The 13,843-nt window shown below is 42.2% G+C and overlaps 1 protein-coding gene and 1 long non-coding RNA gene across 2 annotated transcripts in view; both read right to left on the minus strand.

Moving 5' to 3' along the window:
* The window catches only part of LOC130183057 (uncharacterized), a 54,356-nt gene that overhangs the window by 30,982 nt on the left and 9,531 nt on the right, over nt 1–13,843 (minus strand). The gene's annotated exons all lie outside the window — the stretch shown is intronic.
* Nucleotides 2,842–10,280, minus strand: drd1b (dopamine receptor D1b). Its single transcript, XM_056398370.1, has one exon. It carries the CDS (start codon nt 8,625–8,627, stop codon nt 7,236–7,238), a length of 1,392 nt encoding a protein of 463 aa, XP_056254345.1. The 5' UTR covers nt 8,628–10,280; the 3' UTR covers nt 2,842–7,235.

Raw genomic sequence — 13,843 nt, forward strand, 5'->3', positions numbered from 1 at the left:
ATTGACCATGACCTGATAACCACTGTTTCACTGTGTTGACACAACAGTCATGAAGTACAGTAGCATCAGAACTATATGAGACAGAGAGTGTTGAGAGGAAAGGGACAAACAGAAATGATTGTACACCGGTTAGCTGTTAGCCTGCTGCTAATGCTCTTGGTGCTCGTCCCTATAACCGACCAAAGCAACAACAAGCCTGTAACCTCATTTCAACACTGATACAATAACGTCATTCATTCACTCTGTCATTTGAGGATCAGAATTATTCTTTGGAGGGTAGGAATAATTCATTAGTGTAATGCACACAAGTCATCAGATATTAAAACTCTGATATCTGCTGGGCTACGGGTACAGACCTGTGCCTCTCAGGAAAAATCCCTTTTACATTGTGAAAAATGGTCTTAATTCAGATTTATCAACAAAAGATGGAGGGCTCCGGATCTCAGAGACGATGCTGCCTGCTGCTTCTGTTAAGTTTGGACTGAGCAAAGGAGCCGAATGAGTGCTGGTGTAGTTACATAAGCACATTACAGCGAGCGGTGTGCATGCGTGCACACACTCAACACACACACACACACACACACACACACACACACACACACACACACAAGAACCACACTATGTTGCATTTTGCTGCCTGCAGTCTATCATTAACCTTGACTGTATTTCCACTGTGACCCCACTCCTGCCTCTGTCCCTCTCTCTCTCTCAGGCTGGATCAGGAGAGGTTAAATAACGATGCACAGGGCTGATATGGGATGTGCCAGTGTGTCAGAAGTGCTCGAATTTAAAGCATAGATTAAAAGGGGGTTTCCTTTTTGTATTGCATTGCTATGTTTTTTTGTTTTTTTTTTGCAATACAGATCTTATTAATATGTTGTTTCCCATGGTTTATGTATGCATTTAACCTGAGTGATAGCTGTAGTTCTCAGGCATGTACCACTCCGCTGCAGCTTCACACCGGGCTTAGACAGAGTTAGGCCTTGAAAAAGCATCACGATAAATCTCCTTTTCAGAGAGACCGCGCACAGGATCGTCAGGCTTGTCTCTATATGTTGTATCGATTCCAATGATAACAACCCTGCATTCAGGTCTCAGGTCTTGCTGAATTTATGTCTCTTGTCTACATCTCCACCAGAGCTTGTGCAAAATAAAACCAATTAAATCTGATTGAGAACAAGGATTGAAATCCTCTTTATAGAACATGCAGAGCTTTGTGTTTTTAGACAGAGATTTATGATGGTGTTTGAAAGCCTAACGATTGCCTCATAGTGTGTCTGTGTTTAAGCCCTGATGCAGGCTAATGAATAAAGAACAAGTCTTTAAATATCAAGAGGTGCTTCGCTGTGTTAAATGTTAGATAATGTGATGAATAAGGGTTGACTGTTTGAATCATTTGATTGCCTGAGAATCTTTTTAGGTTTTTTACTATTATTGCAACTGTTTTTTAACATCTCCTGATCACTGTGGCTCAGTGACTGACAGGACAGTGCACGTACAGTATCTGGTGCAAAAGGCTGCACCTCAAGTGACGACCTGTGTAAATCACACTCTGGTTCCGGTAATTACTCTGCCATGCTACAATTGAGGACCTCTTGATTAAGTTAAGATTTCAAATTAAGAGTACTTGATGAATTTGTGTGTGAGTATAATTCATATATCACCCATGGGGGAAACAATCTGATCAATGCATGCATACAAAACATTATATAAATACCTTTTATGGACACCTTTAATTCCTTTAATATTGTTATAGCTAACGACAGGATGAGATTTGAGAGACAGATGCTGATACTGTCTTCATCCAATTTGATTTTAAAATGATTCCTGAACATTTGTGTGCCAGTGTGTCTGTGTGTTTGATAAGATCAAAGAGATTTCTGTTATAATAAAGCGAGAGAGAGAGGTCAACCAAGGGGTTTTTTTTTCTGAGGGTCAGACTAATCTTGAGGTACATTCCAATGTATTGTCCCTTACTTAATATATAGAGCAAATGCACAGAGGTGTGAAATTGAATTAAATCAAATCCGCTCGCCATTGATTCATACCTTGCTCGATTCACAGAATTATATGTAAAGCAAAACTTTGAAGTATAGCTTAAGATCACACAGTTTTAACTCCTAGGTCATGGGTCCTGTCAAGTCTGGTCTCAGGTGCCATACTGATTTAAATTAAATTCTTTTACCTGCTGGTTAAAAGCTGATGAAATAAGCTACAACCAAGTGAGCTGAAAAGAGATTATTGATCATTATTCAAGTCTCTGTGGATGCAAAATAAAAAAGGCAGGGACCTCATAGCTGTGGGCTAAATCCAATTCAGACACTAATGTACATTATACGTTACAAGTCTAAAGGTGTTCAGACTGAACAGTAATGTAAAAGAAGGAAAACTGCTTCAGGCATTGTGCATCTAAAAAGGGACAGGTGCCACATGAACCGCAAGCGGCGTTTTGTAGATGGATTATAAAAAGATAGTAGTAGTTTTTTCTTTGTCCGCGTGTTGTTTTTTTGTTAGTGTGCGTGTGCATTTGAGTCTGTGTGTGTTTGTGCCCAAGTTTAAGTTAACAAATGAGGCAGGGGAGAGAGTAGAGGAAGAGGACATGTCAACTGTCAAGTGGCTGTCAGGTTATGTAAATGCAGGGCGAAGGCAGGAACACAGCGAGGACACCACGCTCAGGGAGTTGGAAAAAAAAAAAAAAAAAAAATGCGTCACTGTTCAAAATCAATCCCCATCGATCCTCTGCAGCGACATGATCTTCCAATACCCACTCAGTGTCAACGGTACAGCACCACTCACATCCAGACACCCCTCTCAAATAAACACAACTCATTCAGCAACGGATGAAAAAAAAAAAATACATACATGTTTATTTTACAAGAAGGGCACATTTTTTTTTTTTTTGTACAAACTGTAAACTAAATACTGTAGTAATTCTGAGGGTTATAAGCTTTTGACATCACTTTCATGAATGAACACCCAAAACATGTAAATAAATAAATATACAAATAGTCAGTGACTGTTGCATCTTACTGTAAATTATAATCCCACACTGGAGAAAACATACAGCATGTAAGTTTGCTACACACATTAAGGATTTCTGAAGATAAAAAGCACTTGTGTTCATCACGACTACATTTTGAACATCATTGTACAATACTCTATCCCTGCACTCCCCCAACCCTAAATACTGCCATTTATGTTTTCGTTTTTTTTTTTTGTTGTTTTTTTTTTTTTTTTTTTTACATGAAGCTTTATCACTGAATTGATGTCGAGGTAGGGACTCCGTAATTATCCTAGACAGTTTAAATGAGCTGAAACATATTCATTAAAATGCCCCCACAATCCCTGCATGGGCCTGGGAGCTCTGTTCGGCCCTGAACGCCTGCTGAAATCCCTTGCCCCCCTCCCATCAGGGAAGGAGGAGGAGGGATTCTGCACTTACACTGTCACACTTGCTTAAACTGTCATTACTCATGTAACTACACTGATTGAGAGACCATGTACTGTCATTATAGCTCCCCCAAAGCAACTTGTCGGGGCAGCCTGGGGGAAACGCGACGGATCAAACAAAGCATTCTGCTTGTGGGACTGTTGCCTGACATCACCCTTCTCCAAAATCAAAGCAGTGGCAGCTGGAAAGATGAGTCACCAAGCTGACAAGGTGAAAGCTCAGGGGGGTTTTAGATGGAGCCAAAATACAGCGGAGATCATTTCAGCTCTCAGCTGGAGGTATGTTTCTATAAATGTATACATACAGCATATACAAGAAACATCTGGTAAACCTGTAAATGCCAATAATGTCACGACAAATGGCAGATTAATCTCTATGTCATTAAGAGTACCCCTACCACCCCCAAAATTCAGCTTATAAAACACTGGTTAAATCACAGCATAAGCTACAGTACAGCCACATTCAGCCAAAAATAAGAATTTTGGCAACAGCAATAATATAATAATAATAATAATAATAACAATAATAATAACAATAATAAAACGGCCAGGTGGGGCTTGGATTCAGCGCTTTGACTCACACTAGAGAGATGGGAAACAGTAGGCCCCGTCTGTTTAATAATAAATTCAATCTGTGTTAACACTGGAAACACTCATCAAGTCGACAGAGGCAGCCAAGAGAAAAGAGAAAGAGATAGAGAAATAGGAGGATAGAGGGTGGGGGATGGAGGAGAGACCAAATCTTCCCCAAGGCAGTTCCTTTCCATGTCCAATCCTGACAGATTATGTGCAGTTCACATTTTCATCACATGTTCGAGCTGACTTGTGTTTGGAAATAATTAGAGAGTAAATTAAGAGGAACTGGTGAAGAGTGAAAATGGTGGGTCGCTGAGCTGATATGGTTGAGAGTTTCTAAAAGGCATTGGGCAGAGATGAAAAGGGGGAAGTAACAGTATACTGTGGCAGTTGAAATAGAATTTCAGCACTTGGAAAATTAAATGAATTCATAATACACGATGGCTAATTCAAGTTCCAGTTAATAAATATCGGTTTTTGAGCTGATAGAGCAGCAAATGGCAGGAGCCGAGGACAGGGAGGCAGATAGGACAATGAGTTGCTTTTGTGTCACAAGCCGAGCCGCGTATTGAGCTAAAAGCTTTCCCCTCGCTTTGTTGCCATCTAGATAGCATTGGATTTTCCACAGCAGGAAAATCAAATGCTTCGTTCAAGACCAATTGCTTTCTATTGGATCAGTTCTTCCTTTCCCTGATGAGCAACAGTTTCACGCCTTCATGGACACACATAGCACACGCTGGACGCTCAGCATACAATGGCAGAAAGCACGCCGCGGAGCAGAAAGACTCGCCTGTATAGGTGTCGACTGAAAAGCTAAATTTGTCCAGCTATAATTTAATTCAATTCAACCTATAAAAAACAAATGACTACACAACATCCGGCATTATGAATTCTGTTTCAAATGAATTGGGTAAAGACAATGAATAGGCCATTATGGCGTTTTTTTCCCCTGACGCCCTACATTCATATTCTTATTTTCTTTGTCCTAATGTTTGATTTTAACAGTCACAGACACATACAACTTATTGCATGACTATATAACTTTTGAAAAAGGAAATAACAAAGTTTTTCTCTTAAGATAGAAAAGCTGAATTCAAAAGTACTGAAATACACCATTACTCACTTGTATACACACTCAGGAATTGCTACAGCCTTACTTGGTCTGGTATGACCAGTAGCTTATGGTACCTAATGTTAGCTAATGCTAGCAACCATTTAGCTGTATGAAAAACGTTACACAACCAGTTAGCTAATTCAGCATTTACCAATATGATGTACTTTTCATTTGTGGCCACAGTGGTCTGTGTTCAGCAAATGTTATGTCGTCTAACTTTAAACTACAACTTAACTTTGAATGAGAAACTATTTCTTTTAAACTATTATCATTTGCAAACTCACTGTGAAACATCAGCTTAATCTGTGCAAGGAGTAGAGCCAAGAACAAACACTGACAATTTGAAAATGCCTATTTGAGCACTGTTAAAAAATATATAATTAAAGTGTATCAGGCACCAGTAGATCTATGGCAGGAGCATTTCATAATAAGGACTAACTTACTCAAAACTGCCTTTTGTACAAGATTTTATTCTAACGTCGACACTTAACGTACATTGTAATTGTATATTTTAGTGCTGCGTCTTTATTTTGAAAATGCAACTGTGCATAGACAAATGTCTGGGAGAGGAGAATCAATGGAAAAATGTCCAATATCTTGAAGGTAATTGTCATCATGATGGTTTGTCCTGGACTCCACCCCTGCAAACAGAGCGACTGTCACACTGCATGCTCCACATCACCACTACAGCACAGCATGGCTCCCAGCATGAGCAATTTACAAAATCAGATATCTGCAAGTTTGCAAAAGGTCACTAAGTGTCACTTGCATTCCAGATGAGTGAACTCTACTGCTGCTGCGGTTCTGCCTCTTCTGTCCAAGTGCAGAAGTTCTAGTTTACAGATTTACATTCTTTTTTAATTACGGACTGACGGCATTTGACAAAAATAGAAAATCATTAGTGCCACTTTAAGTGGGAAGAGTTAGGACTTAAAATGGAGGACTGCCAAAGGAGCTGGCAAGGAGGGAGCAGGCCGAGAATGAAAAACATGAAAGGAAGATATGGGGCAGGTGTAAAGGGCCGTGCTGCCTGTGGAAACAGTGGGGAGGAGAGAGAAGAGGTTGACAACACTGTGACGAGGGAGGGAAGGGACTGAGGAAAGGAGAGCAGGAGAATGGGGAGGAGAGGAGTTGGAAGGCCCTAGAGAGGGTTCGCTGAAGAGAAGCTGATAGGGGAGACAGAGCTAAAGCTAAAAACAGGGAGATAGGAAAACAAATGGAGGTAACTTCAGGTGAGCCAGTCTGATTGGTCCCAGATGGGTGTGAACAGAATAGACTACAAGTGAAGGAAAGTTGATCATAGGAGTGACTTTTTCTATCGCCCCTTTCTTTCTTTTTCTCTTTCTCACATCAGTTGAACTCTGGACATGTCGGGTTTTATAAGAATTTGGAGATACTGCAAGATAATATGGATCATATCATTGTTACTTTGGTGTCTTAAGTCATTTGAACTAAAATAAATTACCACTGCAATACAGGTGTTTCAATTTTGCAATAAAAATCACCCTTAGAAATGTACTGAAGAGAAATAACTGCAATAAACAACTAATTATACTGTACCAAAACTTTTACCCACATTGTTCTCTCTCATGAAACACATATAAAGCACCTACCTACAAGACATTTTGCTAATAGTTACTACATCTTGCTCCACTGTATATACTGTGTTTAAGTCCTCCCAGGATAGTGTCAGTACTGTACAGTATACACATGCAGATGTATACATCTTTGTTAATATTTTTCAAAAATGTATACATGTGCACATAGCTAGTGTTCTGCTTTTAATATTCACATTGTCAACATTTATCATCAAATGTGTCAATTTCATCAATAAATGCTGAGAGTATTTTGCAGATAGTTATATCCAGGATAAAGTGCCTTTACTTTAAAACATTCTGTAGGTTTTTCCATGTGGATTTTTGTTGACAGTCTTAAGGTCCTGCATATCCCACTCACTGTTTCCCTGTACGACATGTTCTTAGAGACGTCTGTCCCTGTTGTTTCTTTTCGCTGTCATCCTGTGTAAGCTTTTTCCTCCCCTTTTGTGCGTACATACATGCCTCGGTGTACTCCGATCTATCTTTGCCTTTTTCTCTCAACATGACACGGCTTTATGCTGTCCGTTCTGTGTTATGGGATTGATCTTTTCCAGTGTGACCTCAGTGTCGCTGTCTAAATTCCCAGAGATGGCTGGGGAGAGTTTCTCCAGGGCACTGTTTACCATCCCCACCTCGATCTCCCCTCCACATCCGTCCTTCTTCTGTAACTCCTCCTCCTGGCACAGGATGCTGTGGGGAATCACGTAGCTGGCTGAATGGTTGCCCTCCTTTGGGATGTGACTCTTGGGCTGATACTGACAGTTGGGGTTTGAGGTAGGGGCGCCCATGTTGTTGTTAATGCTGACGATCTCGATGGCGTTGCTGCCCGGGCAGAGCCGGTGGCAACCCAGGAGGATGGAGAAGGCCTTACGGAAGTCGGCGTTGAAGGCATAGATGATGGGGTTGAGCGAGGAGTTTGCCCAGCCAAACCACACGAACACATCGAAGGTGGTGGAGCTGATACATGGGAAGTCCGTGGCACCATCTGGCAAGTTCGGCTCGCAGAACGGAACCATGCAGTTAAGGATGAAGAAGGGCAACCAGCAGCACACAAACACTCCCATGATGACTGAGAGCGTCTTTAAGACTTTGGTTTCTCGTTTGAACGACATTTTGAATGAGCTCTCACTTTCCATGTTCGAACTATTCCCCATGCTGCTGTGGCGGTTTTTGGCACTCTCTGCTGCCCGCTCCAGGGCAGATATTCTCCGGATCTGTTTCTGGGCAATGCGGTAGATCCGGGTGTAGGTAACGATCATAATAGCCACAGGGATGTAGAAGCTGATAAGGGAGGAGGAGATGGCGTAGGTCCTGTTAAGGCTTGAGTCACAGTTGTCAGGGGGAAGATCACCAGGGTATGTTCCATTTAGCTCTGCGTAGCTGGTGGTCTGAGCTTTGTGCCAGTTAAGCTGAACAGGGATGAAGGAGATGAGGACGGACAGGGTCCACGCCACGCTGATCATCAGACACGCCACCTTAGGGGTCATCTTGCGTTCATAGCGGAATGGGCTCGAGATGGCCCAGTAACGGTCGACACTAATCACACACAGGTTCAAGATTGAGGCAGTGGAGCACATGATGTCGAACGCCACCCAAACGTTGCAGAACGCGCCAAACGGCCAAAACCCCACGATCTCTGTCGCCGCCTTCCACGGCATCACCAAGATAGCTACCAGCAGGTCAGAGATGGCCAGCGAGATGACAAAGAAGTTGGTGACCTTCGACCTCAAGTGTCGAAACTTGGTGACGGCAGCACACACGAGCGTGTTGCCCAGCAGCGTGGTGAAGATGAGGAGGAAGAGGAAGCATCCCGTCAGCACACGCTTGGACGAGTCTCTCTCTGGTAGCAGCTGCTTGCCATCTCGAACCGTTGAGAAATTCTGATCCATTGTTTATATTACACCGCTAATAAAGTGAGAGAGGGGGTGGGTGAGGGGGGTGTCAACAGTCACCCCATCACATCCCCAGCCTGCAGCAGCTGTGCCTCTCTGGGGAAGAGTTTTAGACTGACGGCGTGGCTGGCGGAGAGGTCAACTGTCTCGGCACCAGCTCTCCCACAGACTGGGTCATCCATAGGCTCCTTGTCACAACCATCATCCTTGCAGAAGAGCTGCTATAAATATTTCACAAGGATCTTTTCGGAAATTTGCCCCACAAAAATGCCTGGTTGATAGATTCCTGCAGCAGTAGTACAGGCAGCAGACATTCTAGTATGAAAAGGGGGGGAAGAGTATTCCAGCTGTTGTCTCCAATTATCTTCTCCAGTCAGGGCTGTAGTCAAAAAATAGACTAAAAGCAGCAGGAAAGCTACAGAAAAGTCCTTGTTTTCTCCCCTCACTGTATGCCTCAGCTGTCAAGCCCTCAGCGAAAGTTTCACACCATATTGTTGCCGAGCTGTTGAGTAAACAGAGGCTTGGCCAATCATTAGCCTTATATACCACCTCATCAATAACTTCTATTGATGGGTTTCGCGCTGCGTTTATCTGATTTGTTTAATGATCCTCGAGGCGTGTCTGTGTGATTATATTGGTGCCTGCACTGACGCTGATCCACCCGGGCTCCTAGGGGTGTTTTATTTCATTCTTATTATTTAATTAATTTGTTATTTCTTTGAATGCAGCTCCCCGTCAGTGTATCTCAAGCCGACATTTCCACCTGAGTGTTGAAAAAAAAAAAAAAATCCAAAGCATTCAAAAGTCTCACCAGTTCATTTTGATAGCAGAGGCATGTATGTCAAATGTCCAATTCATCACATGTAGGAAAAGCACGTCAAAATCGCATTTTTTTTTTTATGCTGTCATGTTGCTGTAATCCAGACGCGAGGTCATTTCTTTTTTCTCTTTCTTTCTTTTTTTTGGGGGGGGGGGGTTTAGTTTGCGTGTCCGTTTGTGTGAACACAGCAAAACGAGCGCTCAGCTTTCAAAAACATTCAAGAGTTATTATAGCCACCCACCTAAATTGTCAATGGCAGTGCAATCCCTGGGTTGACGTCTTTGAAAGAGAGGCGCAGTTTGTTGTTGATTTTCTAAAAAAAAAAAAGAATAATAATAATAAAAAAAAAAGAATAGCCAGATTGCGCTCCTGTCAGTGGATGTGTTCAGAAAAAGAATAACTGAATCCAAAATCAATTTCAGGGGCTAATGAAAATATTCACTTCCCCCCAAAATCCACATCTCTCCGGCTTACATCCAACTTGGTGCGAAGTGAAAGAGAAGGAGCTCACCCCCTCTGCGCTCTCCTCCATGGGAAGTCAGTCAGTCACGCTCCCCTGTTGCGACGGTCCTCAGGTGTTTTATCAGTCCTTGTGCGCTTCTGTTTTTTTTTTGGGGGGGGGGGGGGGTCATTCTTTGTTGTGCAACATTCAGTTACCCCGTGATGTGTCCGCGGTCTGACTGGCCGGCGGAGAATGATGGGAATGACTCTGGTCTCTCCAAGACCGTTTTCGTGCGCGCTCCTCTCTCTCCGCTCAGCTGCTGCTGCTGCTGCTGCTGCTGCCGCTTCTGTGCGCCACGGTCTCTGCCACAACTGCTCCATCTGTCCAGGGAGGCTGTGAGGAGGGAAGCCACGCAAATTTTCTCCTACTCCCACAGCACACCTTTTGTTGAGAGTTTAGCCACGTGGTTTATGATTGAAAAAAAAAACAAAAAAAACATTACAACCTAAATTTATAACAAAGTGAAGTGAACTGAAGTTTTATTAGGGGAGATCCTATACAGAAAAATAGAGAAACATTATTTTTTCTGTTTGTCAAATTAAGTGAATTTCTGAAATTCGACACCCTGTTATCATATTTTGTTGACTTTCTCATTTACCATTATTATAAGCTACATCACTGTTACATTTCTCGGCAACAATAATGATCCCAGTCCCTTCACTTGCTTGAACTTCATTTTACACTTGACCTGCACTGATTAAAAAAAAAACTGGAATAAACCTCACTAAAGTCACAAAAAAGAAAAAGAAAAAAAAAAGAGGAGATAAAAATGAAGGTGCCATGATGTCCTGAGGTGAACCTGTGGCGAGCAGGCATGCACACAGAGGCACAATGAGGCCACCTACTGGACGCAAGGCGGCAGGAGACCGCGTGAGAGCGCGAGCTGCAGCGCTGTTGCATTAACGTCACCTCGATGAACATGACTGAACAACTCTGAATTAGATTAGAGTCCCACGAGCCACGCTGCAGCAGGGAGACCCATGAATTAAGAGAGACACCGAGCGTTGAGCCATGTTGAGCCGTGTGTGTGAGAGAGAGAGAGGGGGGGAGAGAGAGAGAGAGAGACAGAGAGAGAAAGAGAGGGGGGGGGAGAGAGAGAGAGAGAGAGAAGCTAATGCTATCATGCTGCTGGCTGCCTGGCAGGCCTGGCCAGTTTGAATATTAACTATTTAGCGAAATGAAATCCTCAATGGACTCTGCCCCCGTGTGTGTGTGTGTGTGCGTGTGTGCGCGAGCGCTTGTGTGTGTGTGTGTGTGTGTGTCTGACTTGTCTGACTGCGTGAGCATCTATGACTCTGCATTCTTGTGTGTCTTTGTGATAAATATGTGTGTTCGCAGTGTGTGTGTGTGTGTGTGTGTGTGTGTATGGCATGTATGTATGCATCTATGACTCTGCACACTTGTCTGTGTCTGTGGTAAATGTGTGTGTTTACATTGTGTGTGTGTGTGTGTGTGTGTGTGTGTGTGTGTGTGTGTGTGTGTGAGTAATGCATGTAGACAAGCCAAGTGTAAGAGGCCTGGCAGACACAACGCCCACATTTCCCTGTAGCAGAGAGCCAGGGTGTGCGTGCAGCCCACAAAGTTCAAACCAAGACCAAGTCACACACAAACACACATGCGCAGTCACACGCACTCACACGCACACACACACACACACACACACACACACACACACAGACTCCCTCACTCACTCACTAACACACACACACACACACACAACCAGCCATGCAGTGTAATTTATGTCTGCTCCAAAAAGCAAATAGAATAGAAGAGAATAGAATAGAATAGAATAGAATAGGTTTCCAGAACTGTCTTTTTGGGATGACTTTTGTTTTTTTTGCCACATATATTTATGGGTCAGATGTTTCACTTTATTTATCTATTTATCATTTTTTTGTGTCACAAAACCTTGTGTAACTTTTAATGGCGCCCAGAGAGCAGAGGTGGGAGTAAGTCACACATGTGCCAGTCACAAGCAAGTCCCAAGTCACTGTGGTGAGAATCAAGCAAGGCAAGTTGAGTCGCTGCTCAGATCAAGCAAGTCACAAGTCAAGTTTTATAAAATTCTGATGATCGACTCCAGTTTCCACATTTAAATCAAGAGTTTAGTTTTATATTCAGCATTAAAAAAAACTGTTGCAGCTATTTACACCTTCTAAGCCTTACTGATATTTGACATTTTGTGGCAATGTAGAGTCTGGATCTGTGAATGCAGCCGCTGATACAATTGTTACTTTTAGTGTTATTGTTATTATTACCTCTGCCAAGGAGGTTATGTTTTCACCTGTGTCTGTTTATTTGTCAAGTACTGATTTGCACCAGACTTGGTGAAGGGATGGGGCATAGGCCAGGGAAGAACCCATTACATTTTGGTGCGGATCCAGTCAGAGGGGCAGATCCAGGAATCTTTTTTTCTTTTTTTTTTTTAAATCACTTTCCTTAATGTGTAAGATTGTTTGGCCTTGGCCTTCCTTATCAATACATCTCTACATGGAACTTATGTTGTGATATGTTCTTTTTCTTCCTGCAACCCAAATGTTAGTATGTTTGACTTTGTCCCTCCCCATTAAGGCTGGTTTGTGCACATCACAATAGAGACGCCAGTCATGTTTCAAAAAGAAAATGTAACATCTAAAAAAGTCTCAAGTCATGAATACCAAGTCAAAGTCAAGTCGAGTCTTTTGTCAGTGTTGATCAAACAAGTTTCAAGCCCTCAAATTTGTGACTTAAATTTGACTTGAGTCAAGTCATGTGACTCAGGTCCCCTCAGGACCTCAGCCACAGAGTGTGGCCGTTCACCGTTGGCCATTGACTCTATTCTACTGACCCCTCAGTTATTCTTACAGGCAGTGAACTGGAGGAGAAAGATTTCTCACTGTGCCTGTATGAAACACGCTCATCTCTGTAGGGGGGAGGAAGCACTATCCTTTCATTTTCTCATGGATTCCTCCTAAACCCAGTTAAATTTTAAAATATTACCACAAGCGGAGAGTCAGCCATTCAAGCTGACATGGAAATGCAAAAGATTTAAGGTTGTCTTGGGGCCAAAATCTGCAGGAGACAGCTCAGAGATTAATTTTTGGCACTCAACACAAGTTTCATAATGCACATGAATATTGAATAAGGTTCAGAAAAGCAATAGTCTATACACATGTACATTTATATTAAAGCTATCATAGTGTATCCCTGCTGTCAGAAGGGATGTGTGAAGCCAAAGCTGCTGGTTTTGCCTAAGAAGATATTTAAAGAACTGAGCGTATCTACCAAACGATCATTTGAAATTCAAATCTGGTGCAGTGAATTTACAGAGGTTAATGTAGAATTCAATTAAAGTGATAGCTTTTTATGACATTTACCAGAGGCAGCATTCGTTTCTCATTAGCTGGAGACTCACTGTCTTCTGTTGCAAAAAGTGGGGTAATTACCTCAAAACAACAGTGGATACTTAAACATCCAGCGATGCTGATGTAGCTTGAGAATCTACAGCGTCGGCACGTGAGCGAGAAAGCTTTGGCCTTCCTTCCATGTCCATTAAGCCTTTGATGCAACGTATAATCCTCAAGTGGTACTATCAATGATGCAGCAAAACATTTATAGTAAATATCCAATCATCTGTATCAATAATATGGTTATTTAAGTAAGTGTTTGAATAGTTAGGATAACAGGATGACTGGCATTTAAAAACAAAGTCAAGACAGCAAAACAACCAAGAGGCGTTTTGGCAGACGCCATCTATCAACAAAGTAGTTTATGAAAAAAAAAAAAAAACTTAACTCCTCTTCTCATATTACTCTCAGGGGAGATTTCTTTTTAAAGGCATATTGGTTTTTCTCTGTAGTACAAGAAATCTAATCTGTGCTAATAAAATATCAGTGGAAATTGATGACACTT

The sequence above is a fragment of the Seriola aureovittata genome, chromosome 15, assembly GCF_021018895.1.
Source record: "Seriola aureovittata isolate HTS-2021-v1 ecotype China chromosome 15, ASM2101889v1, whole genome shotgun sequence".
NCBI classification, from domain to species: Eukaryota; Metazoa; Chordata; class Actinopteri; order Carangiformes; family Carangidae; genus Seriola; species Seriola aureovittata.